At 39.0% G+C, this 27,958-nt stretch overlaps 1 protein-coding gene across 2 annotated transcripts; it reads left to right on the forward strand.

Moving 5' to 3' along the window:
- The first annotated feature begins 749 nt into the window (after window positions 1–749).
- On the forward strand, window positions 750–27,896 carry clmna (calmin a). 2 transcript variants are annotated; one of them, XM_047611265.1, is made up of 13 exons: window positions 751–1,148; window positions 15,005–15,066; window positions 16,994–17,089; window positions 17,626–17,709; window positions 17,787–17,879; window positions 18,468–18,664; window positions 18,923–19,116; window positions 19,662–19,744; window positions 19,849–22,020; window positions 22,917–23,083; window positions 24,000–24,090; window positions 24,184–24,236; window positions 25,524–27,896. In XM_047611265.1, exons 1-13 carry the CDS (start codon window positions 1,064–1,066, stop codon window positions 25,645–25,647), a joined length of 3,501 nt encoding a protein of 1,166 aa, XP_047467221.1. In that variant the 5' UTR covers window positions 751–1,063; the 3' UTR covers window positions 25,648–27,896. The 2 variants fall into 2 exon arrangements, 1 of the variants encoding a protein (XP_047467221.1); XR_007114667.1 differs by lacking the exon at window positions 22,917–23,083 and having other exon boundaries at window positions 750–1,148; window positions 25,524–25,623.
- Window positions 27,897–27,958: the final 62 nt, after the last annotated feature.

Genomic DNA, 27,958 nt, shown 5'->3' on the forward strand with positions numbered 1-27,958 from the left:
TAGGGACTGTAATTTTATAGGGAATGGCTGTATTTCTGCTGAGCATATGCAGTCCAGCTCACTCAGCATAATAGCATACCATGAGGTAAAATGGTTTCATGAATCCAGGGCCTCCAGATCTGAATCCAGGTTTGAGATGTGTTAGTATTTGGCAGCATGACTATGGGATGTCAGGACAAAAGATGTGGTGGAGAATTGCTAGAAAGCAAAGGGTGGCACAGCGACAGCCTCTGTTACTATATATATATATATATATATTGTCACCCACCTGTAGTGATTAATACAGGTGTCATCTTCACACTATTTTTGTATTACATTATTATATTTGCATATATTATATATGTAGACATAACACATGTTTACTTATCCTGCGTAAGTCACAGTACTGCAGAATTTGAAAAGATTATATATGAAACAATAACGAATTATGACGAATATGACATTCTGCATTTACAGTGTGATGTTGATTAAAATTGCTAAAATTGTTAAATGGTTGGTAGGACGATAGGATGTGTTTGACAGGACGGTGAGGTAGTGGCTTGTGAAAAATAAGGCATTGTAAAGCTAACTAAATAAAATAAGATTAGGAGAAGACACAAACACTACTGGAGTATAAATACCACAACATTTGCCTTGTTAGGACAAACTGCGTGAGTGTGGGATGGTGGGAGAGAGAGAGAAAGAGAGAGAGAGAGAGAGAGAGAGAGAGAGAGAGAGAGAGAGAGAGAGAGAGAAGGCGTGCATTGGATCAGCTCCGTCCCACCTCGGAAATACCAACCAGGTGCTGCAGCTTTTTTGCCCCTCTCCTTCCACTCATCTCTGTGGGATCCTCGCTCAGAACACCATCGCCCTCAGCGCTGCACTGTGGCGTGGAAAAAAAACACATAAATAAACGTGTGTAATCCAGCAGCAATGCCCGTTCACTGAGTGAAAACCTTCTGTTGTTTCCATTTGAGCGGCTCGACTAGCATGGATCCCTCTCGACCGACTGGACAATAGACAGGCAGGCTGCCCGCTGCAGCTTTCTCGGTGTTGATCCCTGCACCACTCTCCGCGTTTCCAGATGGCCGGACACGAGTGGGAAGACTGGTTCGAGCGGGAGGAATTTATAGGACAGATCAGCGACATCCGAGTGCAGAACCTGCAAGGTAGGAGCATCCCTATGGGCTAAAGAGATTTGCCTGGTGTTTGATAACACGGGGAACTGAGAGCGGGGTGAGTGGCCTGGCCACGCACTCACCACCTCCGTGCAAACTGCGTCTTATGCAGTGAGGTTCGCTCGTCCGGGGAATTTAAGATTAGTGGCAGATTTGCTCAAACAGATCAAAAATCTACTTTCATCTCACTTTTCCCCACAGTCTGTCCTCAGCTCACTGCAATCGTAGCGCACAGGACACACTCTTCCTGGGCTGTGGTGGAAATGCAGTTATTTATTTGATTTAGTGAACGCAGTGAGAATAGGATAGAATAAGAATAAGGCAGTGAGTAAACAGGGAGTTTTGTTCCTGGGAGGCACTCTCTGCAACACCTGCTTCGGTTGCCAATAGTACCTGTGAATTTGAAAGCACCTTGCTTAGATTTTCTTTTCTTTTTTTTTTGTTTCGCTTTGATTCACATATATCAGTTTAAAACCAGTTGTAAGAGCTTTTGAGTTTGTGGAGTTTGCTTTTGAAGCACCCAGAGTTTCTAAAATCTTACAGACTTATGATTGCGGTCATTTTTTTTCATTGATTAGTTGATCATTTATAATGTATGTAGTTTAATTTGGGCAAAAGTGTTGAGTGTGTTTTCTGTTTGTGTCAGCAGCACAATGAAAATATCCCAGACTTCAGTTTCCCAGATTTCCCAGATTTGGTTTCCAAATCTTTCAAAAACCACTGAAATTGTCAGAATCTTCCAGCACATAGCTGGGTTGTCAGACAGCGTTGCAATTTGATCCCAAAGATTGATATCAGATTTAAAACGCCGCCATTTCCACGCAAACCATGGCCCTTAGCGCATTTAACCTCTATGAAGTTGTCAAGCCAGTTCAAATATGAATGGCAAGAATGTAAGTAGCAGAGGATGAGGGATCTTGACAATTTTTCTCTGGTGTGGGTGAGGCTTCAAAAGCTAAGCTAAGATAACTGCATGTCTGTTAGACTCCCACCACAACACAAACATAGGACTGGTGATACATTTGCCAGAATACAAATAGTGGCAGATATAACCGTATCATTTATTTATTTATTTATTTTAACTTTTGTCGTGGAATTCTAGTGTGATTGGATTCCATTCAAAAGGAAACCTGCGTCTAGCAGTGGTAAAGGAGAAATTGGCTACTGAATACCTCTGTGCAGTGGTTTAGTTCACTTCATACACGTTTCTTGTGGTATTCCCAAATGATAATTTGGTTATCACAACCTCTAACAGTCTCCAGGGGCGATCCTTACGCTTCCAGTCATAGTTGGATATAATGTGCTGATCAAACTGGTTGGTGATGGTCTGTGACAGGAAAGATCCTCACACACAAGCCTCCTCCTACATTCTGGCCACGTTTAACATCTGTGAGTGTGAAAATCTGCCTATTCTGCAGTGGATTTCATTAGGACACAATAATGAGGAGTTAATGTGTAGTTTTAAGCATTCATAGAGATCAGTAAAATTACCAAACATTTTCAGTTTTTAAATTTCACAGTGGCTGCTGGAAATCTCTGACCGTTATACATTTACAAAGACAAGAGTCTGTAACAACAAAGTGAACCTGGAAAAGTGAGTTACATCACTTGAGTGGAGAGTTTTTATTACTTTACATCCATCTGTGTATTCTAAACTCAAGGTCAACTTCTCAGCTGATCTGTGTTGCTTTAACAGCTTTTTATCTCTACCCCTCATGTCATTTTTTTTCAAAATGTTTACAGAGGACTTATGCTACAGTTTTCTCATTGACGGGTGTACTTACAAAGTCCTTCTGCTACACATTAATCTGGTAAATGGGGCAGAAGTCCAAGCATGGTGGTATGAATTAAAGCCGTTTTATTAAAATATTTCTATGCATGTTTACATTTGACTTGAAATGGCCATTAATGAATGACCTTGAAGAATCTGAAGTTATAACACAAAATATCCCTGTGTGGCATTTGATTGGTCTAATTTTATTGTGTCTGCCTCTGTGTTATGCTATGTGCACTGCAGGGAACCAGTAAAGGGAGGAAATATTTAATACAGTAGAAGTATTGCCAGATTGTCACACAGGACTTGATTGTGAAGATTAGAGGAGCAGACTAACAGCAATTGGCAGTAATTAATGTAGTGAGTGTGGTGAGAAAGAAAGCTTTGTTTTGCTCTGTTGCTCTATCCCTCTTCACCCTTGTGTCTGAGACAGACAGGAACTTGACCTGTTCCGATCCATTCAAACCATCACATCTTGTTATGTGCTGGCATAGAATACTAGAACATCATGCTCAGATGGAAATATCACAGCTGCTAGTCACTGCTCATGGTACGACTCATAGCACCTAGAAATGTCACTGTTAGCATTAGAAGAATGTTATCTGCAAATTGCAAATTTCCTGTATAATGTCATTGAATTGAGTTGAAACATGTTTTTAGTGCCAGAACACCAACTCAAAAATCTTAAACCTTACATGTCTAACACTACAGGAAGGGCCTATTTAAACATCCTGAAAAGATAGAGCAAAAGTAGCATGTATTTTACAGTCCAACTGGAGTCTCATAGATGTTCTATATATTTATACAGTATATGTATGTATGTATGTATGTATGTATGTATGTATGTATGTATGTATAGAGCATATTAAATGCTGCTTAATGCCCAACAATAGAAATAATATAATTTGTCTATTGAAGTCTATTGAACTGAACAGAACTGTAGAGATGGTTGATTTTCTCCCCATGCTCTAGAGCAGCTTTAACTACTTTAACAAAGTTGGTGAAGTAAGATACTTTTCACATATTAATGTGTGAATATGTAACTTGATGGTTCATGGTTTAATGTTAAATGCCACAAGATACTCTAACAGATGTAACAGAAGAACCAAATTAGTTAAAGTAACTGACTGACTAGTTAACAATAGTTTCCATCTTAACATTGTTTGTATATATAGTATAGAGCAGTGAGTTTAAGTAGTGATCTGCTGCTTATGCAGTTATTTTTTCACCTGTTGAGATAAAGAACATGCTATTATTTGTTTCAAAAGTTACAGTCTTGACTTCAGTATTTACACCTTATATAGAAGATCAAATCTGTGCTTCATCACCGAGACAGGATGTGATAAAGCCTTTCTTCATAATAATGGATATGAAACATGAGAGGCACTGGATAAAGATGGATAACATGGTCCTTCCACATTGTGCCAGAGACAACACACAGAGGTAGATTGCATTTAACTGTGTATCTTATTGCGTCCTTTGAGCAACTGTTGCCCTGGAAACCCTGTAAATGTGAGTTGCAACACAGCCTTGACTCAGAGGTCAGATGCAAAAGAAAACACATAAAAAAAGTACTGGAACATTTCACTAACAACAAATTTGGTTATTTTATATCTTGTATATCTAGTTGTATTGCTCTTTGGCTATACAACCCACAATTTGATTGGATGATTGGATGTAGCTGACAGGAAACCCCAGTTTAACAGAAAAAAATAGGTTCATTAAACTTTAAATACTATTTTATTGCACTTGGGTCTCATGGTTGCACTCACCTCAGTCCTAGTAATAAGGCTGTATTCCTTATGCTAACCAAGTGGGAAACCCCCATGGGTTTGCAGAACTTGCTTTTTTCTTGATGACCCTCTTATGGCCTTCCATGGTTCTCAATGAGCATCATCCACCAGTACTGTCACTGGACACATATAAGATGCAGCTTCTGCTACATAGCAGGGACCATCAGAGCTGAACTGTATCTCTTTTCCCTTGCAAATAATGGAGAAGGAAATTAGGAAGTGATGTTTGCTCCTCTTTCCCTGGACACCACCTGCGAGATAGAAGAAATTAAGTCGCTCAATGCATGCCTCTCTTCTTGTTCTTGCTAAGTTCTTCTTGGATGATGCTAACAAGATTAGTCCATGTGTGAGGGAGATCTAGGACATGACTGAAAAGAAAAAAGAAAAAGAGTATTGACTGGCCTAAAAGCTGATTGGATTAAAAAAAAGTATTCTGAGCTGGACAAAAGCAAAGCCACATGATGAAAGTTTGTCTTGCTGTTTCGTTCTGGGGTGCAAAGGAGAGACTGACAATGAAAACATTTTTTTCAATGGCATGCGATCTACACTCACTACTTTCACCAGTCAATCATGTATTGTTGGGCATCTATGCTCTAAATGAATTGAATTGAATTGAATCAGGACTCTGAATAGGACTGTGATTTAGAATCGAATCAATTCTGGAAATCAGTAGTGTTGCATTCTTGCAATGAGCGAGCACCTCGATGGAGATGATCCACCAAAATCGTCTGGCTTTCTGACTGTATAACAACAAGATGGCATTCTGGTACACACACAAATCTACAAAACTACGCACATTCACATTAATGTTATGCTTTACGTCGCCCAAGCAACCTGTAGCAGTGGTTAGCAGCACAGTATGAAGGTTCTAGGTTCTAACCTGTGGCCCAGCTCATTCTATGCATAGTTTACATGTTCTTCCACTTTTTCCTCACATAGACAACCATGTGCTGGGTTGATCCTAAATTAGCCGTAGGTGTCCATGTTAACCTCTTATCATTCCAGTCTTTTTGCAAAAAAATGCATATTAACATATTATTAACATTCAAGTAAATTGAATGCTGTTCATGATCTTGGTCTCTTTTGAAAGCCAAGACACTGAAGTTTATATCACACAATCTATCACACAGATTCACTCTAAGTTGTATTTAGAGTGAAGTAATCAAAGTTGGCACACAGTTAATAAAAAAAAAAAAAAAAAAAAAAAAAAAGTTATTGGGTTCACCTGCAGGTTTTTAAGTTTTGAAAAAAATGTGTTGGTTGTGTCAGCTGTGTTGGTTGAATCCTATAATGATTTTTATAAAATCAGAAGAAAATGACATGTTGCATGCAGCATTTACTCAAAAACAACTCTCGTACAGAGCTCTGATTGGTTCAAAAAGCTGCTGCTGACTCATTTACCACCCAGAGGAACTTCTGTGGTGATGGTTCTTTAGTCATAGATCACATTAACATACTGTACGTTTAAGAGTTTTTTCAGTTTATTGATTGACTACCTCGGCAGACAGATTAATTGAAAAAAGAATTGAGAGATCGGTCAACTAATCAAAAAAGATGACTGATAGAAAGTTTGATGCAGCTCTATATTAGACTGAGACACTCTGTGTTATGATGTTCTCAACTCATAGCGCTGGCAACCTCCGCCTTCACTAGTGGAGAATGTGCTCTAATTAGAAGGCTGCAGGTTCCTAATACGTGTTGCAACGACATTCCTCCTTGCCACTAAACAGAGTTTTTTCCATGCAAGGGGGCATTTGGTTTTGTCCCTTTTCCCTGTAATACTAACAAATGAGCTTCTGATGAGTGGCTGTTTCTTTGCATAAAACAGAGAGAGCAACTAGCACTTTAAAACAACGGCCTGGAGGCTGTTACATAACATGTGACGAGACAAGGAGAGAGAGAGAGAGAGAAAGAGCCAAAGGGAGAGAGCAGTTCTCTGTGCATTGCAGCACTGAACTCCCTGAGCCGAACATTTTAATATCACACATCCCACACAGCCCTCTCTCTTCTGCTCACATGTGCATCCACACACTGCCACCCACCTCATTGGGATGCAGGTTTCTCTGAGTACAATTCACGTAACTGGTGTGAGCTCAAACACTGCAATAAAACAGAACTAGAATTAAATATTTGATATAACAAATATATCATGGTGATACACTAGATTGTAGCTGACATCATAATATTCCAGTTACACTGTGGGTTTCTGATTGGTTAGGTAGTGTAGATCAACTACACCATCTATGTGTAATGTCAATGTGTAAGATCATCTCTGCTGGACACAGTTTAAGTAACATGAATAAGAATCAATGTCAGGTCCAAAAGTTTCCAAGCGGAATATTGAATTGAATATTTATTTTGTAATTCTTACTTCTACCTCATTCTTTTTCAATTTTTTATTAAGATTATTTTTATTTTACCTAATTTTATTTTCATTTTGACTCTTATTCCTATGTCTATGTCTGTTCACGTATATGTTCTTTGTTATCCTGAGACAAAACAATTTCAATGTGGGGATCAGTAAAGTCATCTTGAATCTTGTATCTTGTCACAAAATGGTCAATATTATTTACTTCACCTGTCAGTGGTTTTAATGTTGTGGCTGACTGGTGTATACCGCACTGCACGAAATGTTTTAAAGCATCTGCCCATACCAGTGAGAGCAAAGACAGTGAGAAAGCCCCTGGAACTCACATGGAGGAGAATGTGGCATTCTTGAACGTTTGCCCAGTCCCCCTACATTTAGGACCAAGGTGGGTGGCACAGAGCTTTGGCCTTCCCAGTTCCCAACAAAAGCAAAGTTCTATTTAGTTGATCATTTCTTTCTTGCATTTCTTGCATATTGTGCATTTTTCATGAGGCACAGCATCAAATATCTGTTTGACATTTGAACACACATTTTATACTCACTACATTAAATATAGTCTTGATTTAAACACTGCTTGACGCTTGGTGTTACAGAAAGATGGGGAATTGATTTCATTATTTTTCACAGTTCATATTTGTCAAATTGTCAAACATCTCGTCTTTCGTTGACATTTGTTGAGAATTTTGTCCTGTTTTCCTCCCACACACTGCAGCCTTAACTCACTCCCATTACTTTTACCAAGTAATTACATGGCAAGTGTTTTTATAAAGCCATGCCTATTTCCTACTTAAAAAAAAAAAATAATTTAAAAAATGTTCTTTTGAAAAGGTCAACAGTTATATTGTAAAATAATCCTTGTCCAGTGGTGATGTCAGCTCACCCTTTGTCTGCATGCTAGGATTGGTCTGGAATGCCTGGTTTTTATGAGCTACAGGTGGTTCCACGGAGTCTGAGTAATGGCCTGGCATGCACAAACACTGAAGCAGAGTTGCCTCTAAAGAGTTAAAGGGTTATGATGATGGAGGCCTGTTTGTCACCATTCGGTGTTTCCAAGAGACGATGCTCTCAGGTTGACCTGTATCCCCTGGGGGCTTTCACTGTACAGGTAAAAGGTCCCCAGAAAAACACTTACGAGGTCACTTAGGGATTATTCTGGCACTCACCTGATATTTCATTTCGTTTCCACTTTGATGCCCTCCTTGCTTATGTCTTATATCTGTAGGCACCTACTGAAAATCTCCCTTTCGAGCTCAATGCTTTCATTTTTTTTTCTGAAACTTTAGTGTTTTCATATGTTTAGTCATACATATTTTTTCTTTAACTGCTTGTCCAGCCTTGGTTTCTGGTTGGCATCCCTCACATATAACATGCTGAAATGCTGGCACAGTTGCACACTCTGACTGACTGACTTGCAATTAACCAAGACCATTGCTTTTAAATCGAGGAAGCAGCGTATTGATCAATTAGAGAAATGAGAGGGAACAGACTGAGGGTCGGCTCTTTCTGTCTGGTGATTTGATTTTAAATCAGAGCTTGACTTAATTATACATTTGCAGGGACAGTTTTGCTAGTGAATGGTGATGCATTTGTCCATAACTCGAACCTGTGCTCTTTCTCTGCTGTGGTCTAACAAACCATTCCTCCTTTAATGGTGTTAAGCCTCTTGGAGAGTAGGTTGTTTTTTTTTTTTCAGAAGAAGGTTTAACTTCATCAACCCTAAAAGCCTCTATTACTTTGGTTTTACTATTACTGATCAGATCTAATATTTATGTTATGCTAATTAAGTGTAAAACTTCCTTAACCATCTTCTTGGGATGAGGTCTAAAAGACATGTTGGTGGTTTAGATGAAGTAGTTGAAGTTATCATGTAATTTAGGACTCAAAATGCATTGATAAGGTCTTACAAATATCTTTAAATCTACTGTACCTGATGGAACATGTTGGGGGGAGGTGTGATTAATTCTTACTCCAGTAATCTCCATCAATAAAACAAAACAACAACAGTTGTTAATACTGAGAGCTAGAGGAATATGTGGCTGAACCTGTAGTGGTTAAAGGAAGCAGTTTTTCTGCTCTTAATGATTATTTTTATATAATGATGAATAATCCTACAGAAGAATTGTTTTTACTTCTTCTAAATAAGTGTAAAGGCACTTTCTTTCCAGTTCTTTTGACGTTTGCTTTAGTGTGCATTCATGAATTGTATAAAGGAGCTAGTCTCCTCTCTTTCATGCACAGAGGCTGCAGTGTTATTAACTAGAGAATCTACAGCACTAAGGGGAGGCTGTCCTCATCTGTACCATACCTAAAGTTTTTGCACATGTATATTTAGTTACAGACATAGTATGAACAATTAATAGCGCATATGTGATGTCTTCTGAAGGAAAAATAAAGCATCTGATGGGGTTGCAGTCTTACAGCACTAAGGTAATATAATAAAGCATTAACATATTGTCTCCCCAAACCTACTTTGAAAGTGAACTGTTGCTGCTGCTACAGGAGCTTTTATCTGATATTGGATGCCATATTTGTGCAATCATTTGTCATTTAGTGAAGATCTTAAATGTCACTTTAGACTGAACATCATAGCACTTTTTGTTTGTGACAAGTGAATTGTGTGTTGTGTGTGTGTGTGTGTGTGTGTGTGTGTGTGTGTGTGTGTGTGTGTGTGTGTGTGTGTGTGTGTGTGTGTGTGCATGGGTGAGACAGGGAGTGTAAGGATATGTGGATGTGGAATTTACATGTGGGTTCAGGGTAGGAGGGTTTATATGTTAATGTTTGTGGTCTTTGCAAGAAGAAGTAATTTCGTTGTATGTGGCACATACAACATTCTGTCTTGTATCTTTTGATCACCTAACCAATTCAGTGGTGATATACTCAGTGCAGTTCACTTTCTTTGTAGCTGTTTAATCTATGGATATTTCTCATTTGTGTGCTTAAACGAGGTTGATAGTGCTGATGATACTGATTAAAGTGCTTTCAAAATGGTTATAGTGCATAAACAAGACACATGCAGTTTCAGTGGTGACACTGTGCTAAGCAGACATAATTTGATTTTGGGGGCAATGACACAAGGGCAGGCATTTTTCTCCAGCCACTGATCTGTGGTTACACAAATATGCTGACTTGACTACAGGGAGAGGTCCTGTTCATGCTGAGCATCTATAAAGAAATGCTTCAGAGGTATCTCTGTATCATTCCTCTGTAGGGCTCTGTGAGACATAACTGGTGCGCATTGGCCTTGCTCCATGATGGATCTACCATGATGGTCCTATATGTGTCGCAGTGCATGTGGCTTGTCATATTTCAATACTTTGCTTTGTGAGTAATGCCACCACATTACCTTATTGTGAAAATATAATCTGAAGTCATACTAATAATTTTTCCCATTTTCCCCACTAATTCATCTGCTCTTGCCTTTTGTTTTTTGGGGAGATGCTTGACCCTTCGGTGAACTGTTATTATGAAATATTAAAGCTTTACTGTGACAGTCACAGTTCATCTCTGGTTAATCCCTGCCATGTTAACATAATACTACCCTCTATGTCCCTGTTCTATGCTACTTTTACTCAATGTCTGACGCACCATCCCTTTCGACTGCAACTCTGCAGTGGAAGATGTGGTCTTTATGGCCCACAGAGATTTTACGGGGACAGGTCCCAGCCGCAGGGCTACCACAGACCATTCACACTCACGCCCTTTAACACTAACACCTAGGGTCAATTTAGAGTCACCAATTAGCCTAACGAGCATGTCTATGGAGGTGGGAGGAAGCCGGAGTACCTGATGAGAACTCCGGCGAGTTAAGGGAGAGGGAGAACATGCAAACTCCACCCAGAAAGGCCCGAACTGGACTCGAAACCAGACCTTCTCGCTTCTTACAGTTTGAGAGTATAAGAGGATCCATGGGCAGTTAGGAGAATTGTTCATCCAGTTAGGACTGGACAGTTGCAGGAGGCCATGAAGACTGGGCAGGTTGATGAAAAGGCCAGAAAACAGTTACAAAATGAACACCCTGGTAGATAGTCATTTTGAAACTAAGGCTGGAATGCTTGACACAAAGGACAATGACAATCTGGCACAGAAACACATGAGTGCAGGAAATGAAGTGTCTGAAATGACAGGAGACGTGAGTACAACCAATTCAAACAGGAAATGTTAAATGAATAGTGTGTGTGTGAGTGGGGGAGGGGCAAATGGAATGATGGCAGACCAGTAGCGCCACTCAACAGGGTATTATGTGCATACTCAACACAAATGAAGATGAGGCTGCTCATGACTCCCAGTTAAAAACCTCCGAGATAAACTGTGAAACCCACAGTCTGACTGGGCCTGTGCACGTGAGGGTGTGTGTGTGTGTGTGTGTGTGTGTCTGTGTCTGTGTAAGAGTGTGCATATGAGGTCATGAGTCCTACAGTCCATGTACATAGTCCATGTGAGGAATATGTCACACAGGAGTACCAGCCAGCAACACATCTGTAAGGCTTGAAGTAAAATAGTGGTTAACTGGGTTACTAGTTTAACATGTCATTGAGAGCGTATGTTGAATATGTGTGTGTATGCAAGTGCTCTCAACTGCTGAGCTTTAACTGTAGACTGTATATAAATATGAACAACACATCATCACTTCCTTGCATTAGCCAAATTGATGCTAGTTTCCCATGGGTTATACACTGAACTTATTTATTAATTTATTGTTTCCTACTCTGACCTTCAAGGAGTGGTTGGCATGGCAACTTGTAATCATCATGATGTCACATCCTGTTTGCATAGCATCAAATAATTAAGTTAAACTAAACTTTTCATAAAAATGTGAATCTGTAAGCATGCATCAGTGTTATAAAAAAATGTATTTGATGTGTACTTCAGTATTTTAGTTTTGCTCATGTCCTGTTCACAACATGAAAGGGGTGGAGCTTAGGATTTATACCGCAGCCAGTCACCAGGGGGAGCACTCAGTTACTTTGCATTCACTTTTGAGGAGCTGTTCCACCATCCATCTTTATATAGCCTATGACAGGGAAGCTCAGTTAATTAAACAGCACTATGGTCTAAAGGTGTTAACTTTTTAACAGGTGTCATCAATGTCAATGAGCATTTGAGCAGCAGATCAGCAGCAACTCTTTGACACCATTTCATGTTACAATTTGGGGGAGGTGCATGTTAGTTCCAGTGCTAGGGTCTGTGCAGAGTCTGCGTGTGGTTGCCGTAGCTTCTGCATCAACTTAACGTACAAGTCTAAGCTACATAGAAGGATACCACCTCCCAGCTTCTCATTAGCATAATAGTCTGTTGTTAAAATTGAATCCTGGGATTAACAAAGGTGAAGCTGTGTAAAGTCTTGAATGGAGGTTGGGAACTCTGGCAGTCACTGACTGTTATGTTTTGTGTGTAGTGGTTACCATAGCTGTCATTACGTTTCCTAGCATTTGTCTGGCTTTGCTCTACTCTGAAAATGCTCCATCCTGCTTCTTTTTTTTTCTTTTTTTTTCTTTTTTTTTACAATGTGGAAAGAAAGGTCACTTTGTTGGCCTGCTTGTTGTGCGTGCACTGTAAAAATACAAGACAGTTTTTATGTGCTTTGGGAAGGATACACAGAACAAAGGGACACTGATGCCACAAAATCCCACAGACTCAGTCATTGACCATCAAGCTTTACAGATATAAAGCTGCAATATAAGCAGCTTGATCCAGCCAGACTTAGGGTGGTTATGGTTATCAACCATTTGTATTTCATTATGGAAAGTGTTTTAACCAATGCAGACAAAAATCAGCACACGTTTGGATAGTCCTACAATCAATCAGAGCCATTAAGTTGTAAACAAATAAAACTCCACAGTGATAAGATGTCGTGTGTGACTTTGTTGCTGTTACTGTTCAGTCCACCACCACACAAAGCCCACAAACAACGCTGGGTCTGAGCAAGCGCAGACCTAAGTTCTCACACAAAACATAGGACTGGCCTTCACGCAACATACAGTACATACAATACAACATGCTGCAGTCAAAAATAAAAAAATGAAGTGGATTCAGTATACCGAACCGCCTCTGTTTGCATGGCAAGCAAATGAATTTCGTTTCGTTCACTCTGGCACTGGCTTCTAATTCCGAAAAGGTTTATGCTTGACAAACCTGAACTTCGATGCAAAGAGGAAAAGAATAAACAACATGTTTGGTAACTATGCATAAATCCCATTTATGTTCCTCTGATTGTTATGGCCTTTTCAACTTGAAAAACTCACACATTTTAAACAGTAGGGAATTTTGAACGGTTAGCTTTACTATAGATAAGACATAAGAAGATGATAATGTTGCTGGTCTAGTTGTACCTGTATCTCAGGAAATGGCTTCAATGTGTAATTAGCAGGAATTATGGAACAAAGATATGTATTATAGTCTCAGTGCCTTTGTTTGTCAGGCTGGGTGATCTCAAGTAGAGAAAATATGCATATAAAAGAACACAAATGTATCTTCTGAACATGCACAAATTCCCTCACATGTAGCCTAAAAAGACACTATTCACTGGTGTCACATAAAATCAACAGTTGTACACATAATTTCTCATATAGTCTACAGGATGCAATAGTGTATGGTAAAGTTCTCTGCTATGAAGTGACACAAACTCATGGTTCACTCACTCACTTAGTTCCCTAACTTTGTCTCTTTGTACATTTTTGTCTTTCATATTGCGGAGGCAGTGTTTAGACTTTATTAGACAGCAGCAGTAAAGAGCTGGAGAGAGAGAGGGAGATGGAGAGCTGGTACCTGTCCTGTCCTGCAAACTGGGGATATGAAGTCTAATGTTTGGCACCTCAAGCCCCTGGTTTACATGGAAATGTGATAACACTACACATAAAAGACTAAACATTCTCTATTTAAATTAAAATGAACATAGGAAGTTTGGTGGTGATTATATTTGTTGATGTTACAAGTAGAGAGAAGACAGAATGTTGACTGACTTTAAAAAGCTTGCTGGTAGCTGGCAGGGGAGAAAAACAAGACTTAGATGTTTCCTTGTATCCTGAATGAATCACCCAAACTTATTATCAAATTACTGTAGGATTGCCACAATGTAATAACATTAGTAAGCTCAAGACAAAAATTTCATAGTGGTTTTCGTCTGGTGACCTGTTACAGCTCTGACATGTTCTCCTCCTCTTTTCAAATGTTTATTTGTTTACTCGTGTAAATACTTTTAATAAAATAATGTTTGTGCTGCCAGTCACATGTATATTTTTTATGTCATATTCACATATGTATTAAACCATAAAGTTACGTTCTAAGTGTTGGTGACAACAATGTAAAAAAACAACACAGACTTCATTAGATAAACATCAGTGAAGTCACACATAAAGACACATCAACCACAAAAACAACATCCTCTCTTTATTCACGCTTTCCTCCACCTTCTGTACTCTGCCTTCTCCCTATCTCTGCTGTGACAAAGATTTTCATGCATCAAAACACCAGTATCACCTCTTGAAAAACCCAACTCCAGCTTTCTCTGCCTTTGAGGTGTTTCCTTGTGATCATCACATGTTTACGGTGATGGTGCACATTTATAAGTTCAGAGGCTTAGCCTTCTACATGACTCTACTGAGGCCATGGAGACATTTACTGTAAGACGAGGTGTCTGTGACTGTGAATGAGGTCACTGTGGAGCATTCAAGATGACACATTTTATTACAGCAGCCATAGCGCTCATCTCCTACACTGTGTGCAGAGCAGAGTTAACCAGAGTGGGCTATTTTAGAGATAAAAATTAAAATCTTTGAAATGCCTCAGTCCAGAGGTCATAAAAACGTGACTTCAATCAATGCTTGCTTGCTTCCTTGATTAATTTTTTATTGTGGACCTGGCTTCAGTTTCCTGATGACTGAAACTATTTTTTCTTTTTTTGTGTGTGTTGCAGTTGAAAGAGAAATGGTGCAGAAGAGGACCTTCACCCGCTGGATGAACCTCCATTTAGAAAAGGTTTGTCCACAGCATTACCAACTGCTGGCTGCTGACAATATATTTTCATAGCCGAAGTTAGATTTTGTGTTACTGTGCTGAAAGCATTGAGCTCATTTTCTGGGTGAGACTCTTCTTATGCAATAATTGCACGCATGTTGCAAGTCTATTTGGAAGTGGTTAAGCTTGACACCACGGCTGAGGTGAAACCATTTGGATTATATTAAAGAATCTGACAAAAAAAAGATCCAAATCAACTGAAAAAAATCAGGAAATCAAGATCAAGAAGTTACCTGTACCCATGTGCGACCGCAACCCCCAAAAACCTTATAAGTCAGGTTGTTGTTGAATGATTAAATAACATTGTGTCTCTTTTTTTCCCCGACTTTTCTTACCATACATGTTTTTCTCTCACTGAACCACAAGACACAAGAAAGAAACAGTAATGGTAAACGCATTTACCCACTGGTTCACACAAGCACACTCACACTAGCTCACCAGCGTAAAGCACTGGGAGCAGCTCAGGGGTTAGTGTCTTGCTCAAGGAGACTTTGATGTGATCCACAGGGGAACCAACCACCAACCCTCTGGTCTGTAGACAACTCGCTCTACCGACTGTGCTGCCATAATCATGGTCTGTTATTGCAGAACTGCTCACTGAGCTTCACATTTACTACATAGATGGTAAAGGGCAATTTCTTTTATTGCAAAAAAACCCAAACCTCAGGTTATCCCCGTCTTTATCACAGCCCGTCATAAAGCTGAGATAACAGGACCGTGCTTACTATATGAGTTTTGACGCTGCAGCTGAGATGTGGTGTGCATAAACAACAGCCTGTCTGAATTATACATGCGGCTGTGTGGAACTGCCTGTGCACTGCATTAAAGTTTAATTAGTGAAAGTGTTATTAATTCATTATTTTTTTTTTATTTTTATTTTTTTTTTATGTATTCTTTATATCTAGCCATCCAAATGCTCTTGTGGGTAGAGATTCTAGTGCATACAGGAGATGTCCTTACATGCTGTCATGCTGTCTAACAAATTAATTAAATCTTATTTGACACTGCAGTTTAATGAAAAAGTATTAACCACCAGCAAAGTCTTCAAAAAGAGTTTGCATTTTACCTTAAAGTCCCTTAAATACTACAGCTAATTATAAATTTCACTTCTTCATGTAGCCTCTGTAGTTTAACTCCAGAGCCTTTGTTTTGCTTCTGTTTGCAGCAATCTCCTGATAGAGGGTGAGTCAGGAGCGTCTGATCGAGCCTTTTGTTTTCTCTCCAACAATGAGTCTCTCTTCTCATTGTTTGGCTATGTGTCTGACCAACTAATTGACAATCATACATTTGTCTTCCGTGATCTTGAAAAGTTTCAGTCATTTACACCCCCACCCGCCACCCCCCTGCTACGGCTCACACGTTTGCCATGTTCTGACAAGCTCACAAATGCCCCTTGGTATCTCATGCCGTCATGCTGTTGATTACTCTGTGATTCTCTGCTGATTTCCAAACATATATTTACATAGTTCACTCTGGATTTTGCCAAGAGTTGATGGAGATGTGGGTGTGACTTTGATTATTAATGTACAAAATGTGTTCAAAACATGCATTATCACTACATTTTATCCATTTCATATGTACATTGGGAAATGGATATCAAATATTGTGTTGTTTACTTATTTATGAACAGAGGAATTATAATAGAATATTTTGATACTGTCTGTTGGTTTTCATTTTTAAGCCAAAAATGTGCAAATAGACAGAAGCCAAATTGTTAACACTTCTCCACATTTTTCAAATGGGAGGATCATGTTTGTCGTCTACAGTACACTGGGTGCCGTGTTAAGTGCTGAAAAATACATTTGTGTCATGGCATCAGTATTGAGAGTTTTGTACTCTTATGTCTTACCTCCACTCTTGGGACCTTCCTTCTTCTTTTAATCCTCAGTGTGACCCACCAATGGAAGTCCATGACCTTTTTCAGGACATCCAGGATGGGCACATCCTCATGGCCCTGCTGGAGGAACTCTCTGGCTGCAAACTGGTCAGTCTGTCAAACATCTTGTAGTGCCAGATATTGTTACACTTGTAATCACAAAGTATTGTGTATAATATGCTGATTTTAAATTGAACTTGTAAGCTTGTAGAAACAACATGAGAGCTTGTCTACACAAAATACTTGGCGTAACCCAAGAAGTTGCGAGAACACCGCAGCTAAGTGACAGTTAGCATCCAGAAGTTCATTAAGTTAACAACCAGGGTACTTAATGGAGACACAAAAGCGTAATAAATTAATGAGGCTGTATGTATCCTCAAACGTATTATAAAACTGAGAAAGAAAACAAATTTCCTGAATTTAGTACGTTTCCACTTACACAGACATAAATACCACAGCAGAGGGCAACTCATACAGCGCTTTCTTGTGAACATGGGGAACACAATTTAAAACAATAAACACATTAGCAGATCTTATGGCACTAATGGAAGGAGCAGTGGAAGTGGTAAAAGTAGTTGTTGTTGCAGTGTAAACAGAATTTATAATATTTGATTGTATGTTTCTTAATCTCAATGACCTTATAGCTCCATGGGTTCAAGAAGTCCTCCCATCGTATTTTCAGACTTAACAACATCGCCAAGGTCCTCTCTTTCTTGGAGGAGAGAAACGTAAGTATCTCAGTTAGTCTGTTGTACTGCTTGATGAGTGGCTGAACTGTCAACCCATATGTAACTTATGTCCTCAGGTAAAGTTGGTCAGTATCGATGCAGTTGATGTTGCAGATGGAAACTCTTCCATTATACTGGGACTTATCTGGAACATCATCTTGTTTTTCCAGGTAAAGCCATTTTTTTTTCTAACATGTGTTGTTTTGATGCAACCATGGCTTTTATAGCTTGTTTTTTCCCACCAGTAATCAAGAGGAAAATCTCCAATGGGATTTAATCCTCTCAGTATCCAAAGATTCTTAAGTGTCTCAATGAATGGAGTCAACATTGATGGCAAGATTTTTATGTATCAGCCTGGACTTTCCAACATGACAAAACTTCAGTGGCTATAGCAGCAAAATGAAGGTTCCAGAGTGTCAAACGTTTAATTGCCTAAATGTATTGAGAAACCTTAGGATGATCTCAGACATGCAGTTCATACAAGATGACCCAAGAATTTACAGGAGCAGGAAACTTTGCCGGCTAAACAAAAGGGCTTCAATCACATCTATCACAAAAGATTTCAAGCTATATTAGAAGTAAATCACTCACAAATGACACACATTTCACATATTCACCCAGGGTATGTACTGTAAATATTTAAGGAGTTCTGTATTGTTACAGATACTCAGAAGTTGATCATAATACTTTGCTGGAAAAACGTATAGAACAGAAAAAGACTGAACAAGAACGTAATCCAGCTGTCTCTCTCTTTGCAGATTAAGGAACTGACTGGGAACATCAGGAGCCAGTTCCCCTCCACCTCCAGCTTGTCGTCCATCCCCACCAGCTCCGACTCCGACGTGTCTTACTGCAGCACGCCTTCAGATGAAAGACAGTCAGCATCCACGGCCATGCAAGAACAAGGCAAGGCCATCAAAAAGTTGCTGCAGTGGGTACAGAAGCGAACACGCAAGTGAGTTGGGCCTGCCTTAATTAGGAGTGTGCCATTAAATCTTAGAAGTCTGACAAAATGTATGGATTCTTAGTATCTTGTTGATTTTGGTGAATATGCAGAGATTTATAAAAAATCCTGTTTGTGGGTAAATATACACATGACCAAATGAAATCTTTCTGTTATAAATCAGTTATAAAATGTATATGTTTGTACTTTCAGTCTCAGTATTTTGATGGTCTTTCTGGCTCCCTGACCAATGAATATGTTTTGGTTTAGATATGGTGTGGCAGTGCAGGACTTTGGGAAGAGCTGGACAAGTGGTCTTGCCTTCCTAGCTGTCATTAAGTCCATTGACCCTAGCCTGGTAGACATGAGGAAGGCCCTGCTTCGGAGTGCCAGAGAGAATCTAGAGGATGCATTCAGGATAGCCCACTACAGCCTGGGTATACCACGCCTTCTGGAACCTGAGGGTAACAAAAAAAAAATCTACATTCTCATCTAACCTGGATATTACATCACACATCACATCAACATGCCACAGTAATGCAAACTCCAACACCTGTGATTGATCCAAAATACATTTACTTACTCGTGTCTCACAGTGACCAATTCCTTAATAGGTGACTCATAGATAATGGGCCATCTCTAATCCTAGGACACAAAGGGGATATACAGTCTCTGCTTCCCTATTCTTGCACAGTGTTTGGTGGTAGCTTCAATATGTACTTCAACTAACTGACGAATAATGCTGAAGCTTAGTGTTCAACTAAATGGCAAAAAGGTACAGGGATTCCAGTATTATTTTTCATTACTAATGTGTACTGGATGTATGTATGTATGTATGGATACTATTATTATTTCTTCCCTTACATGCAGTTCAATAGACACATCACATTTGAAAAATGTTGCCACATATTTATTTTGTTGTCGGTTTGCTTTATCTGAAGCAGATTGATTTATGTAGAAACTTGCATAAAATGACACGTGCTAACAGTTGTTATTTTTATCTGTTCAGATGTGACTATTAATGCACCAGATGAGCAATCCATCATGATGTATGTGTCACAGTTCCTGGAGCACTTCCCTGGTATACAGGAGGTAAGAATCTAAGAACCCTACAGTGCATGGACAATGCAAATCTGAAATTAGGTTTGACATCTCAGAGTGGCTGTTAATACATAACTTCTCTGTTCCTCCCACAGCCAGAGGAGCCCTGCAAGCTGATTGAACGAAGCATCTCTATGGGCCGACTCAACTTACATGAGAGTGATTTTGATTACATAAGGAATGGTGTTCACCGAAGCAGAGTGAAGGAGCGGTCCTACATGTTCCAGAGGGACTGTGCTAAACTCCCACCCAAAATCCTAATTTCCTCAATATCAGAAGACAGAAGCATCATGTCACCACCCTTCAGGGTGGCTGCATCTCGCTCATGGTCCAGTGAAGACTTTTTAGCAGATTCTCCCCACATGGACTCCAGTAGTGTGCATGAAAACCCTAATAAACCTTCCAGCAAGGCCTTACCCAACTTGATCTCTGATTCCCCACATCTGTCTGATACTCACTCGCTAACTGGCTCATCAGTGACTGAGTCTGTAAACACTGACTCATTACTTGGTGACTCTGCAATTAGCTCACCAGACTCCTGGATACAAAGCGATACTGGTTTAATGCACGATAGGTATTGTGAGAGTCGAAGTGATAGTTCTTTGGGTGACAGTGGGGCTGGCTGGGATATATACCATGCCACTCCTGTGGAGGTGACTACTTTTGATGAAGGATGCATTCCATTAATAGAGGACAGAACCCCTGAGGAGCAGTCAATGACTGAGTCATCCATTGATGAAGGGATTTACTCACTAAGCTCACTGGAGAGCACACAGGGCAAACTCAAAGAGAGTTCTGAGAAAAAGATAGCAGAAGTAGTAAAGGAGGAAGAGACCATCCACAATCAGAACCTGGCAGTTGACCAGGTACCTGATCAGAGTGAAACCGAGATTATAAAAGAAGTAGACTTTGAACTGACAGATACAACTGTGCTTCAAAAAGAAAATGTACCGCCCAGCTCTGTTGCTGATGCTCTGAAGCAGAATAGTGTGGAAGAGAGTAATAATAAGAGCAATGATACGGATCTTGAATGTTTAAAGCAGTCTGTGGACTTCATCGGGGCTGCAATGGACAATGATAATCAAATTAATGGTCAAACACAAAGTCTGACAACGAGAAATAACTTTGAGGAGGTTGAAGAAGAAACTGATTGGCAGAAAACAGATTCTAGTTTACAAAACAAAAGAGAAGATTTGAGAAATGAGTTATTAAAGGAAAATAATGAAGGGGCTGTAGAAACACAAGGTGAGGAAAGTGACAGGCTTTTAAGTGACGATCCCGATTCTCAAGAAAGCAAAGGCTTAGAAAACGAACATTCAATCAACCAAGAGAGATCATCAAAAATTACTCTGGACCCAATCATTGGTATGAATATTCCCTTGATTTCAATTTCCAGTGTGCCAGAAGAGCAGGATGAAGAGGGAATATGTGGCCCAGAAGAACACGGTCCTGCTGAGTACCAAGATCCAGACCTGCAAAGAGTGCTTGGAAGTCAGCAAGCTAGCACAGATGTCAACAGGTCTCAAACTTCAGATGAATCCAGCTCTGTCTACAGCGAAGATGACAACATTTCTGTTGAAATTCCTTCCTGTCTTGTATTAGAAAATGTTAAGCCAACAACAGCAGAAGAAATGCGAGACTTGAAAAATGAGCACAACATCAGCCAATCAACAAATGCAGACACATGTGGGCCAGGGCCAAGATGTAACATGGAGATAAATCAGGCCAAACAGGAATGTCATGATGACTCACAGGCAGAAAAGGATTTGATTGCTCAGTCACCTTGTACAAATACTGAAACCGAACTTGTGATGACTGAGGAGGTCTTGGATTCAACTCATCCATTTGATGGACACCAGGACACACGGATGGACACCTCTTCTGAAAATGAGAAAACAAATGCACATTATAACACACCAGATCCAAGTGACGATAAGTTAGTTGGTAATGGGATTCCAAATAATGAACCAGCTAGTGTGTCCACAAACATGAATGTGTTTTACGCAGACTTTGGTCGACATTCTTGTACAGAAGATCTCATTGGTGACCTTATTGAACCCATGGATCTGTTCTACCCTGACAAAGAGGAGCCCATGTTTACAGACCCACCTGACACTGAAATGCAGCGCTGGCCTTCTGTTTTGAGTGTGTCTGCTCTCCTGCCAGCGCCACCCTCAGAGACTATGCCAGATGACCAACAACTCAACATGCCTGCTGCTGACTTCAGCAATAAAGCCGATATGCTTCCAGAGCGGGATAAGTTAATTGTGAGTTTTTATTCAATTATCTTAACATTCCATGTAGTTTTGACCTTTTCTATTTTTGATTGGCAAAACAGTAGGGATAACTGTATTTTGTACTGTATCAGATTCAGTTTACTGAGCAAATAATGGCAACAACATAATAAATGTCACTGAATGTTCTCAAGCATCCAAATGAATTTGATATTTTTAGTTTGAGTGGGAATTTGCAATAAGGTAGTAATATTAGTGTAGTAGTGTGATATTTTTTTCAGACATATTCCATGGGGTCCTGATGTTAGTGCCACTATTTGATCAGCTTTTCAGTTAGTACTTTGACCAAATACATGAAAAACTAAAGGTAAACATGTCAAACTTACAATGGCATATAAACTTATTTGAGTTTAATATTAATTCAGTTTGGAAAACTCATGAGATAATTTCTTGTGTGCAAGCTGCCTCTAGTGGGTGCATGAGATGAAAAATGTATCCGCACAGGACTTGTTTCACCTGGGACATTCTATGATTGCAATATTACCCCCTGCGTTTGTGTTTCATGTGGTGCATTCGCACGGGATTATCAATCCACTGCATCAGAGGGCAATTTACTGTTTTGTCTTCCAAAAAGTATGCTTCCAACAAAGCCTACAAAATGTCCATTTCGAATATTTAAAGCAGAAAGGGAATCATGATGAAACATGAATGTGGTTAGCAATATCAAGTGTGTACTGTACTGAAGGTTCTGCCTGAGAGTGGGAAGTAATTGCCATCCAGCAATTACAATTAAGTAGTATTTTTGACATGTCTTGCACATTATTGCCACATTCTCTGCAAGTGGTATAAAAGCAAAGACATTGTGGACTCTGACTTAATTATTCTTGTACATTATTAAGCTGATAAACTATTTGTTTCATTCATTTCAGGTGGTTAGTAAGACCAACCAAGACACTGACAACACATCTGAATCCCAGAAGCAATGCTTTTTGCCTGAAGGACCCTTGAGTGGTGATGTTTTAACAAACAACAGTGATCTCTGTGAGACAGAGCAGCAGAACGCAGTCACTGCAAGAGAAAATAATGAGTCTTTGTGGTAGGGTTTCTATTCTTAGTCGTCTCCCTTATACACTGAGAAACGCACTTTACCCAGGGGGAAACCAATGTTATGGCAATGGATGGTGCTGGTCTGGCAGCCTCTTTGACTTTACTCAGATATTTCCTTAAAAGTCCTAAGCAGAGTTTTCTGTGTAGGTTGTTAAGGGTAATCAAGTTAAGCCATATGAGGATTGAAACACTGCATTTTAAAGAAAGGGATTGAGGATTAATAATTAATAATAAAATACGAATTGGTGTGAAATAAACACTATAGTTTGTTTTATATTCAATTGTAAGAATTAGGTCATTTGTTTACATCCTGTAGTTGCCCCTGTGTATTGGTGATGTTCTATGCAGTCTGCTCGCTTGTGTACAGGGGATTCAGAGGATATTATTTACACAGAAGACACATGCATTTCACTTTCTGCATGCATTGAAGACAATAAGTGTTTCCTATACCTTTGACATCAATTTAAACGTTGGTGGGTTCAAAGTCTAAGGTTAAAGTGCTGCAAACAGAGATAATAGCTACTATTTTTTCTTTAGTATTTATTTAAATATCTGGAGAAATTGTGTTTTTAAAACTAGCTGACTAGTGCCACTACAGGTGTCACCAAATCAACTAATACTTTTATTTTAAAGCTGTACAAATCAATATTTCTATCAAATGAAGTCACTCTTAAGTGAATGTTACTCTAGCTGAATGTATAAAAGGACACTAGCCTTGTAAATCTCATGACTTTAGGGAAAGTTAATCAAACATACTTTTGTACTGTAAATGTTTGTTGTGGGAGTTTGTAGTGTTACTTTCAGATTGCAATTAAATGATCTTGAGATGGAGTATTCATAATGGCTTTACCAATATATTTCTTGCCTTCTCTTGTTATCTAAACCAATGGATTATGTATTTTCAGTATTGCCACAAGAAGTTACAACAGACAAGATAAAAACCAGATCCCTCCAGTTCTCCGTCACAGAAAGGGGGCTCATCTCACTGAATCCATGGTGAGTTGCACATTTTCTCCTCTATGGAGACATTATTGTACTAATTACTCCTGCATGGTGACAGTGAGCATTTGGCATTTCCACCCTTCACAGGACAATCAGAGAGCTGCCTTCAGAAAAGCTGACAATGATGACTCTGATTTTGGGTGAGAATATTTCCTTCCTTGTTTTAGTTATTTGTTGTTTGATTTGTCTGCAATTACTAAAAAGGATTAGTCTTGATCTTTTCTGATTAAAATATTTGTCTGGCTATGTCCTGAGGGGTTTTATCATGGGATTTTCAAATACAGGTGTGAATTTACCCAAGACTCATTTGAACACATTTGAAGGTGGTCTGGTATTTGTAGGACCTTCATACAATTCTCTTAACATGATCCGGCTGGGCCACATTGATGGTTGCCCACTCAGCCAACTTCTTCTGCACACGTTTTTATCTTATTTGTTTTGAGATTTAATTACGTATCTTGCTTTAAATGGAGTTCATTAGATTATCACAAAGCCAAAAGGTGGTACCTTGAGCCAGCAAGTGAAAGCTGGTGATACCATGTACAAAGGACTATCAGAAAAGATAAAAATAATGTCAGTGCTGTCAGGTCACTAGTAGGTAGAGCTTTCTAATAATTTCTGCCCCTGTAGGTGTTAAAAAAAACAAAGTAACACATATGTCCAGACAAGAATAATTTAGCAAATGAAATTACTGAACATTAGTAGGTTGTGTGTAATGGGTAATAGGTAGTGACCGGGTCCTTTGTTCACCTCACCTAATCATGGAAACTTGAGAGGCCAGCCCTGCGTTTCTGTGAAGTGTTCAGCGTTGGCCACTGTGCTGAATGGTGTTTTTAATGAATGCAATTAATGAGAAGTGTGAAAACTTAATGATATATTTTTTTCTCTTGGTGTCTTCTCAATAATTAGTATTGTGCATTGCCATTACTGTAACAAATACAACGTATCTATAGCTACATTGTATTTGTTAAAGTAAATCTGTTGACATTGATTTTGGCAAAGCTCACCTTAAGATTACAGTCAGTCAAGATAAATTCATCAAGAATATACACAGATCAGGCATAACATTATGTTCACCTGCTGTTCTATTATATAGTTCTCCCTTGTGCCTCCAAAACAGTTGTGACTCATCAGAGAATGGACATTGGCCTTCTGAGGGTGTCCTGTGGTGTCTGGAAACAGAATGTTGTTAGTCGGGGTCTTGGGCCTCTGTGGATCATCCCACAGATACTTGATCAGTTTGAGATCTAGTGAATTTGGAGGCCAGGTCAACACCTCGTGCAAGCATAACATTGAATTGTCACAAAACGATCAATGTTATTTTCTTGGCTTGTCAGTGGTCACAAAGACCACAATGGCACCTGAAATGGTGACAAACTTCAGGTTTTGTGTCTCTGCTAACCTTTTTCTCTGGCGTGTGTGTGTAGATGGAATGAGAGCTGGGAACTGTACCTGCTGCTGCTGCTGTGGCTGCTGCTCTACTGTTTCTGGTTGCTGCCACAGATGGACTTAAAAACACTGCCTAGCCTACTTCTGAACCTCGATCGCTGAACACACAAACATGCACACACACATTTACAGGTAAAAAGTGAATGTTGTCAGGTACAAATATCTACATTTTAGTTAAATGTACACACAGGCACACATACCTAGAGTTCAACTGCCACTCCTTTCTCCTTTTTATTACACTTAATGCGTTTAAGATTAAGTTTTAAAACATTTAAAACTAAACATTAATTTCACTAGTTTCACTGTTTTTGCATTTAGCTTTCAGTGTGGCTTGAAGTAAGCCTTGTCTTGAAAATAAATTCGCATTGTGACAATATGGACAGGGATTATACCTATTCAAAGAAAAAAAGTCAAAACAAACAAAAAAAAAATTCATTTAACATCATTACATTATGGATTTAATAAAAAGTTGTAGTATTTTAGGAAATGCTGTGCAAAGCTAACCAAGCTGATCTTGTAAGAATATAATATGACTGTAGAGCATGCTCCACTATGTAGATAAAGTAAATCATACTGTACTATGGGCACAGTGTATGGATGCACAGTGAATAGAAGGCTAAGAATAGCTATTAGTTAAGAGTTAATGGAAACTTGTCGAGTCAGAATGAAGGGGAATTTTTAGTAGTTGCACTTTTGAAAGTGAAAACAAACTGCCAAAGATAGTGTTGAATGTGCAAATACAGAAAGTACACAACTCACCAACAGTCAGATAATGGAAAGCTTGTTTTTAACACTTAAAATGCCCAGTACAACTCGAGTACTAAAGCATCACCACAGCGCTATACATATAATATTTGAGGCAGAATGTGTATTTGTAATATTTTATGGTTCATAAGATGTATGAATGGATTTTTAAAAAGTTTTATGATAAAGAAATATTTTATGTGGTTGAGCTATGCTTGAGCTTGTCCAAGCCAGTCAATGGGGAAAAAAGCTTCACACTGAAATATATTTCTACATGTTACTTTTGAATAATGCCTGTATTGAAGCACTATGACATGTCCTACTAAGCTTTCTCCATTTGAGCATTGTTGTCGTCAGCACAAACCTGCTTCCACCAGCCAACCGGATGAAGTCTATGTTTACTCTACGTATAAATACAGGTCCTTTGGCCACGAAAGAAGCCATATTTCCAATCCAGTACAAACTGTGTCAACTCTTTAACATGGAACATCATAATCACATCATCAGAGTATGTGTGGTTGCATTTTCATAGATTTCATCTTGTGAGAACTATGACTTTGTCCCAATTCTGCCCTATTTACTAACTGCATACGGTATGGTATTTACTACACAGTGTCTAATGTTGGCCTTCTCTTAGTCAGCTTCATGAGGTAGTCACTTGGAATGGTTTTCCAGCAGTCTTGAAGGAGCTTCCACAGGTCTTGAGCACTTGTTGGCTGCTTTGCCTTCACTCCATGGCTCATCCCAAAAAATCTCAACTGAGAACTGGCAATCTGAAGAAATAAATAACTGCACAGCTGCTAATTGAAAATAAACTGCAGATGACTACTTTGTGAAGCTGATTGAAAAAAATAAATAAATAAATACCAAGAGTGCAAAGCTGTCAAGAAAGCAGAAGGTTGAAAACTTTGAAGAGCCCAAATTGAAAACATATTCTGGTTCAACACTTTTTGCCTACTGATACACAATTCCATACGTGTTTCCTCATAGATTTGATTCTAAACTTTTGACTGGTGCTGTATATGCTATGACTAGTAGATTGTGATTGATGTATTTATGTACATGTGTAATTTATCTTTCACCTATTTTCATAGATGGACACAAAATTAAGAAAGATTAAAACCTTCACCTGCTTAACACAGTATCAGCAGCTGTGGCATAAACTTAAAATATCCAGGTAAAGTGCTACCACTTCTACTTATATGAATTGACAATACATAATCGTGTCACATTTGTGAACACAGCCATACCCCAAATCTGCTAGTATTTAGTATGAAATGGGACACAGTTTTAGAAAATAAATATTTTCCAATCCTTACGTCAACCAAGGGCTAGTCCAGCTTTAGAATTAGCATGAATGGATGTTCAGATGGTCAGTAATGCCATAAGAATTATGGTAAGAGGTTTATTTTTTTGATCCATCCTTAATGCAAACATTCTGCTCACATTATGATCTTTAAACATGTTGCGTCCATGATTATGCTAGCAAATAATAGAATATACCTCAGTTATTCCTCCAACTCTAACTTTAGTGCTTCAGTTTTTAATGTTAATAACAAAAGTTAATTTTGTCAGTTATTATTTATTTATTTTTTTTCTGTTTAAAACTAGAAGGCTTTCTTTAAAGTACCGCATCTACAGTTACCCAATCTAATACAATGATGCGGGT

This window comes from Mugil cephalus, chromosome 17 (genome assembly GCF_022458985.1).
Source record: "Mugil cephalus isolate CIBA_MC_2020 chromosome 17, CIBA_Mcephalus_1.1, whole genome shotgun sequence".
Taxonomy (NCBI): Eukaryota; Metazoa; Chordata; class Actinopteri; order Mugiliformes; family Mugilidae; genus Mugil; species Mugil cephalus.